The sequence below is a fragment of the Ischnura elegans genome, chromosome X, assembly GCF_921293095.1.
Source record: "Ischnura elegans chromosome X, ioIscEleg1.1, whole genome shotgun sequence".
NCBI lineage: Eukaryota > Metazoa > Arthropoda > Insecta > Odonata > Coenagrionidae > Ischnura > Ischnura elegans.
The window spans coordinates 66554029-66562131 of NC_060259.1; the positions used below are offsets into that span (position 1 = coordinate 66554029).

An 8103-nucleotide genomic window follows, 5' to 3' on the forward strand; every position below is an offset into this window, starting at 1 on the left:
AAACATATGCTAAAAATAAGTACGTATCTTAATCTGGAGGAAGTAATTACAATCAGAGAAGCATCCATTCTGTCAACAAAAAGAAATATGCCAGAAAATACTTTAGATGGCAAATATAAAAAATTTAGGATTGAAATAGGCTAGCTTTAGATCTTAACTCTTTGAAGTACACCTTTTGTGCTGGCTAAATTCTTGAATGGAAGTTTCCCTATAAGTACTAAATATTGGGAATAAAAATTTTCATCCAAAAACTTTTAGTAAAAATGAGTATTTTAGGGCTGGTCAATTGGACATGAGAGCATGAGACGCGAGCCGTAAGATGTAGGCTGTAAGGGAGCCAAAATTATGTTCTACAGTGAACGTAAGCTGTACAAAAGATGGACAATGTCCATCCTTATGCCTTATGTATAGCCAATCAGAGTGCATTTTGAGCATGACTTCTGTCAGGGGAGCATCTCGTCAATCCGAAAATGGGTGGTAGGCTATTCAGTTGACCACAGCCATTATGTCCAAGAAATTAAAACTATGGGAAAGGTATGGCATATATAACATGAATGAATATCCAAGTGAATATTTTGGTAATGCTTCACTGAGTGAAATATTGCATACTACATTTATGAGCTAAGAAGTTCGATGGTAAGTAACACCTAACACCATAGAAAAAATACTGACATTCTGGGTAGGTCTTACGGACAATACTTGGATCAAGTCTTTCAATTACGTACAAAACATTGAAAAATCAGGTTCGTAGTTATATGAAGCATAAGCAGATTGAGGAAAAATACAATTTGAATCAAGTACCTCTGCAAACTTCAGTATCATGCAAAAAGCACAATAAAAACACAAATATGAAATACCAGACACAATATAGGAACTCAACTGTTTCTGCCTCTACCTTGATTTCGAATTTTTCTCTTACAGTTTACATCTCCCATTGGAGAAGAGCAATTTGTAACTGATTAATCCTTATGTCTTAGGGCTTATGTCCCAATGTACACCAGCATTTAACGTGGAGGAGATGATATAGCTAGAGAAGCATTCATTGGATTAAAGAAAATAAAATTGCCACAAAAAATACTTTAGACGGCAAATACTTTAAATTGAAGTTATTCGATGTGCGATTTATTTACTGGATGACCCAACACTAGTGTTAAATCATCCACTTTCCCACACCTGAGCTCAATTTATACAGCCAAATAATGAGATTAATAAATATTTACTGAAAATACACCACCGACATTAATTGCTACACAGACCATCAATGAATTTCAATTGATCACCAGAATTACAACCATGCATTGAATTACAACCATCAACCTTTATTATACATAGCCAGCTTCAAAAAGAGGCTGATGAATAATTTCCTACGCAAGAATATCATCGCCATATACGGTGAAAACATGAGTAAAAAGGACAGGAGGGGCAGATCGAATTTTAAGCAATGGACTCCAACTACTCAGTTTGTCAACCTTAACTGGTGTATTTTGCGATGTTAATGGCCTACATTAAGTATTTGTGGTATTTGGTCACATCAATTTCAGCGGAGATGCCACATGCTGCGATAGCAAAGCAAACAATCGCAAGAACGTAAATTCAAGTGGTGTTTACCGCGACAGAGGCAATTTACTTCTGCACACATTCATCAAACACAGCTATAGCCTTTGAATACTCACCTGAACGTTATCCTCCGTGACTTGAACTTCTGACGAATATATGTAATCTACCAGTAACTTAAGGGCTTGGGGTTCCACATCGCAAACATCTAGACGCCCAACTCCTTGGTCATCTCCATTGGTAAATCGCTCGTAGAAATATACACTGCAAGCGGCTAACAAAGTCTTATGAGCAGGTATTTCCACTGAATTACTCACAAGAACAATGTCACACATTTGGCTTTGCCTAACAAATTCAAAACAAACGATAAACAATCGGTTAACTAAGCAAGCACATGGTTTAGCAACAAATAAAAACCACTTTAAATGATTCACAACGAGAACTTACTTTCGCATTACATTCAGAGCATCAAAAGCTCTGTGTGTGTGTCTATGGTTGCGATAAGGCGGCTTTTCTCTTCCAGCAACTTGATTGTCATGTTTTTGAGAGCTTTCATCTAAAGAGTTCTGACTAGCACAGCGTAACAGCAAGTAGCTAACGATAAAAAGAGATCAATACAACCACAACTCTTAAATCAATATCAAATACAAATTCAAACCCATAGATAAGTGAAACTCCAACGAAAAATATACAAACCTTCCTTTTTTCTCCAACGTGCACTCCGGGGGAATTACATGACCGGAGTCTTCCATACTTAAGTCTATGCCACGTTGCAGTGAAATATATGGACAATTTCTTCCTATTTAATCACAAGGTTAGACAGATTTGTTGAGGCCAGTGAAAAACTTCATCAATACAACATTAACGCAGCCCGCGAACAGGCATGATTAGATTAATCTACGATTGCAAACAGTTGGAGACTTCTAACTCAAAACTAGAGAACGCATCCAGAAGCTAATTTAAAAAAGAAATCCCACTGTGACTTCCTTCATTCCTGCCAACGCGTGAAAAACTCTTTCAACGCATAGTCCTCCGCCGAAAGTTGAAAGAAAAATCAAAAACCACTTTGTTCAATCGATCAATCGAAGGTTGTCGCGTTGTCGAGTCCTAGTCGTTCGATTTTTCAACTATCGATATATGTTCAATGACCCGCCAAATATGATCTGTAAACCTCGGCATATATCGGCTTAATTGCTAGATGTTATTATTATTACGGTATTCAACCGGTTGAGGAAGGTTTGCGAATTTTTCCAACCATTTTCCTCATCATCATAGACCTCCCTCTTCAGTTCACTATAGGACACGTTCCCATTCATTTCTCTCACTCCCCTTTCCCACCTACCAACCCATTACCAACCATTCTTCCCTCTAGAACGGTTTTCAACATCCCCTCCTCGCTCAGCACTTGATCCATCAGAACTCTCTGTATCTCATCCAGAAGATTTCTGTCCCCACCTGCTATCATTGGTGTCGATGTTTGGCTGATCCATTAAATCCTAGATTAGGACTCGCAGGAGCAATGGCCAGTTACATTTGTTTGGGCCAATAGGTCAAAAGATGGGTACTTGTCAAAATGTATGCGGTAAATGTAAAAAATTTCCTTAAGAAACTATGATGAATTGGAAAATCCAACCAATTCAAATGCTTCGACCTGAATAAGCATGTAATCAAATGGCATGAGCCGGTACAATATAATTGTGAATCACTGGAAAAAAGCACAATGCTCTCATTTTATTAAAAATGAATGCATATGAAGTCATAGTTTTGCAGTTGGCAAAATCTCATGACAATGCATGAATACACATTGGTATATGCATACACATACAGGATTCATTAATTTGTGGGTTAAAACAAGAGGGCTGAGTTGTAACTCTTTATAGTCAGAAGTCAGTCTAGAGTGAGTGATGTCTACAGTAGCTCTTGAGCTTAGGGCACCTGGCCCCACAGTACCATCCACAGCTAACCTCAGAGTCCAGCCCCTGAAATATGCTTACAAGATTTACACCTCCATGCTGGACCACAGTTCATGGCCCCCTCAATAAGTTTCTGGCTAGATACCTAACAGGAAACGAGAACAAAGATATGTAAGGTGAGGCATAATTAGAGGGGTAATAGGGTAGTTTCCTTCACCAAAGAAAACGAAAGGCATTGATTGCGATTCGTTACCCACCATTAGTGTATTCATAATATACAAACTATTTGGTTTTAGAAATACCGGTTTAGACGAATGGCAAGGGTCAATTTTAAACCTCATATGAAAAAGGCCAGATTGGCACCCATGCGATACCACTCCACGTGACGTCAGAGGGACCTAGTTTCTATACGAGAAGATAGGAGTTTTACATCGTCTAAGATTATCAATGCATGCATGAGGCACAGAGCTCAGGGAAACATGTCTTAATAATCACCTATAAAAACTGGCTAAGGTCGGAAAGTTTTCTTTGTTTGATAAGGTATTAATAAAAGGCTACCTGCTAGCATCCTGCATCGTATCAGCACTCAAAGCCTGGCCCCAAGGTCACCTCACTTGCGGCAGCGGGAACCAGAACGACATCACATGGTTTCCCGGCATTCATACTTACCCGTCGCATTTTCGTGCGCTTGAAAATTTTCACTTTTCATTTAAACGCGAAAAATAAATATCATCATTTAAAAATCTAAAAGGGTGAAATATGTACTCCAGGAGTAATAATCTTTCGATTTAGGCCATAAAAAAATAATAGGAAACCACCCTATTAAATCTATAGTTTTGGGTGTCTGTAATTACCTTATAAGATGATATTTTATGGTGTTAACAGGATTCAATAAGGATTAGGTTCAGTATGGAATAGAAGACCTGTGAATAGAGTTTTAGGTCAGGTAGGCAATAAAATTGTGGAGGAGGAAATAGGTGCAACTCTCACAAACCTTTTGGTGGCCTAGTGGTGCATACTAAGTGGCAATCTTGAAGGAGGGGATGTATATATGTAGAGAGAAATAACCACCATATGAAATAAATAATCTTTTGCTTGCACAGAAATTTCTGTTTTCACTCCTAGAAAGCTCAAGCCTGAGTCAAGAACCCATCAAGCATTCTTGAATTTAGTTTTCTATTTAAACAAATTCTTTTTTTTAAATAGAAAACTGAACCCTCAGAGCTCTAGAAGGGTAAAAATCTCAACATAAATGCAAGTTTGAAGTATGACCACTTCAATCTTGCATTGATGCAGAGTTATCATTAATCACAAGAAGACTATAAGGTTATAAAATTTTTCTAAGCTTTAAGAGCAAGGAATGTGAGGCTAAACATATAAGTAGCCAATCACAAACTTGGCTGAACAATTTAACTATGTAAGCAACATACATATTAGAGGAAAGCAGATGGAGTCCACCAGGTGGGAACCACCATCTCTCATCAATAAGTCTAATGCTGTTGGTGGGTATTGTTCTGCTTAGCTCACCTTTTATGGCTCCAATCATAGATGCCATCACCAGAGGGAGAGGAGGGACAGGTCCAACCCAATAATTGTATTTCAAGTCATGTTCATACACTGATTTACTTAAATTTAGAATAATTTATTTTGATGTAATTGCACCTTCGAAATCCATAAAAACTTAGTTTTGAGATGTAATTTTTATTAATTATCCTCCAGACTTCCGAGAAAATGTCCTCCCAATAAGTAATAGCAGATGGTTCTAATACCAATCAATTTTCTGCAGACCGCAGACAGTGGTGAATTACAGGGAGGGAATCATATAGGAGCCCGACTCCAATAATAGGGTAGTTTCCTTCATCAAAGAAAACGAAATGCATTGATTGCTATTCATTATCCACCATTAGGGTTCTCATAATATACAAATTATTTGGTTTTCGAAATACCGGTTCAGACGAATGGCAATGGTCAATTTTATCCTCATTTGAAAAAAGCCAGATTGGCACCCATGCGATTCCACTCCACGTGACGTCACAGGGACCTAGTTTCTATACGAGTAGATAGGAGTTTTACATCGTCTGAGATTACCAATGCATGCATGAGGCACAGAGCTCAGGGAAACATCTCTTAATAATCACTTATTAAAATTGTCTAAGGTCGGAAAGTTTCCTTCGTTTGATAAGGTAGTAATAATCCTTATTTAAGCCAAGCGCTACCTGCTAGCAGGGTACTCTGCTACCTGCTAGCAGCCTGTGTTGTATCAGCACTCAAGCCTCGCCTCAAGGTCACCTCATAGGGAGGCAGCTGGAACCAGAAATACGTCAAACGGACTTTTCCCATCATTCCTACTTAGCCGTGGCATTTTCGGGCACTTGAAAATTTTCACTTTTCGTTTAGTCGTGAAACATAGATATCGTCATTCAAAAATCTAAGAGCATGAAATGCATACTCCAGGAGTAATAATCTTTCGATTTAGGCAATAAAAAAATAATAGGAAACCACCCTACTTGTAGTAAAAGTTGATAAGCTGATTATCTTTAAGGTGGCCACAAAAGAGAAAAAGGAACCCATAAATTGTGTTGCTAGATCAAAAAATAATTTGATTAAAGAGAATAATGAAATAAGAATTTTTAATGATTATACTATAAATAAGGAGAAAAATAAAACTTAGTTGAGATAGATATTGCATCTACTGATGAGTTTAGTTTCCAATCTGCCTCTAATAAATTAAAAAGTATACAGCCCACGCATAAAGTATATAGTGTGATTCAACACTTAGAAGCCTATGGTTATGGACCATGGTATAAACCATGTGCAGGTTAAGTGAAACCCAGGGTTTTTGATATTTTTTTATAAAATCTAGTACATTTAGGAAGAAGTGTGTTTAGAAGCTGCTAGACGGCAGCTCTTTCAATACAAATAGACTAAACAGCTAAGGAAACAGACTACATACTTGAAGCCCAAGAAAAATAGGCAGAATATTTTTCATCAGAATGAAATAAGACTGCCTGACCTCTACTCAGGCTCAGGTCCGTGGATACGAATATAAACACAGAGGTATGCTCGGGCTTGGGCTTCAAAGTGTTAAAACCAACTATCACAGCTCATTTAAAAATTAGGAGCTGAATTTCAAATATGTTAATGATAACTTACAAACAAGAGTAATTAGGAAGCAGATAAGTACTGGGTTGGCTTTAAAATATATCACCCACAACTTATCTTTGCATTTAGACTTATATATATTTTGCATCCATTTACTCTTTCTATCTAGTAATGACACCAAAAATAGGCAAAGTAGCAGTTAATTAGTAAACCAGTCATGCCTTGCCATAGGAAAAATTATTAAAAAAATAAGAAAATAAGTATATATAGTGGCCAACCCTTAAGCTGCAAGTACAAATAATGCTGAGGTTCCGGATGTGCGATTTTCTAAAAGATTGAACTCTGGTTATCTTTAACCTGGGAAAGGGCGCACAGGATATGTATCACCCTATATGGTTCTTCTTTATTTAATCAGAATAACTATTAGTATCAATTTGATTTGTTAGACCTAAATATTTAAATGAGAGCACAGCATAATCTGTATCATTCTAAGGAGAAATAAAAAAAATATTTCCTTTGGGGTGTCAATGATACTCCACGTGCCTTCAAATGTTACATTTCGCCGCGCGCCCTCTCCCAGGTTAAGGTTGCTTTCCAATAAAGGTTTTTTATTTCATTAGCTTCACTAACAATATTTAAAAATAACTGATGAATATCTAAAAGTCTCAGGTCTTCACATATAAAAACTTGTTGTAGACTAGTATTTCCTGAAAGGAACTGCATACCACCAAAGAGCCCCAGAAATGACCTTAACACTATCCAACTTTAACAATTAAAAAATTGTTTGTTCAAAAAGTATGTTAGTATCATGAGGGGACATTTGTACCATGTTTGTTTATTTAAACGATGATAGTTATAACTTCATGCGTATAATATGTAAGTTAAGTAATGCATGGGGATGCAACTAAATTTAGGTAGACAGATTGACATTCAATGACAGATCAAAAAATAAAAATGGAGAAATAGATCTCAGTAATGATATTAATATTGATTTTTTTCATTTACTAATTTTAAATCCACTTTTTGCAATAAAAAGTAGAAAAAATTAGGGCAGAGAAATGTATGTACTTACTGCAACTAAAGAGGTTAAAGTCAATTTCCTCGATTAATTAAATAAGACAGAGAAGGACATTTGCTAGACTATCATTAATTTACCTGCTGTCAGTGCTGTACATTCAATTAAATACCCAATTTCCTTGGGACATGCTGAATTTTGAGAGGATAGTCTCAGTACTCACTTTAAAATAACACTTTCTCTTCAGTTAAGGAAATGAGTAGAATGACAGGCCATGCTGTAACCATCACCATGTGATGTCAGCTTCCTTTCTTCAGCTCCTCCTTGGTCAAGCTGTAATGATAGTACCATGGGCCATCGTTTCTTTCAGTGGTTCTTCAGGATTCCTTTAAAGCTGGAGGACTTCATTGGTGAATAGAAGGTTGTAGCCAGTAGGGGTAGATGGGATTCTGGGCTCAATCAACCCGCAAAAGTTTTGTGTGGTACTATCTTAAGTGAGTCCATCCCATATCAACTCCA

The 8103-nt window shown here is 37.0% G+C and overlaps 1 protein-coding gene across 1 annotated transcript in view; it reads right to left on the reverse strand.

Moving 5' to 3' along the window:
* Positions 1-2624, reverse strand: part of LOC124170828 (ring canal kelch homolog) — a 40719-nt gene extending 38095 nt beyond the window's left edge. The window contains exons 1-3 of the mRNA XM_046549811.1: positions 2251-2624; positions 2002-2148; positions 1674-1899 (exon numbers count right to left, since the gene is read on the reverse strand). Of these exons, the coding sequence (XP_046405767.1) occupies positions 1674-1899; positions 2002-2148; positions 2251-2306 (429 nt within the window). The 5' untranslated portion in view covers positions 2307-2624. The remainder of the gene's footprint in view (positions 1-1673; positions 1900-2001; positions 2149-2250) is intronic.
* Positions 2625-8103: the final 5479 nt, after the last annotated feature.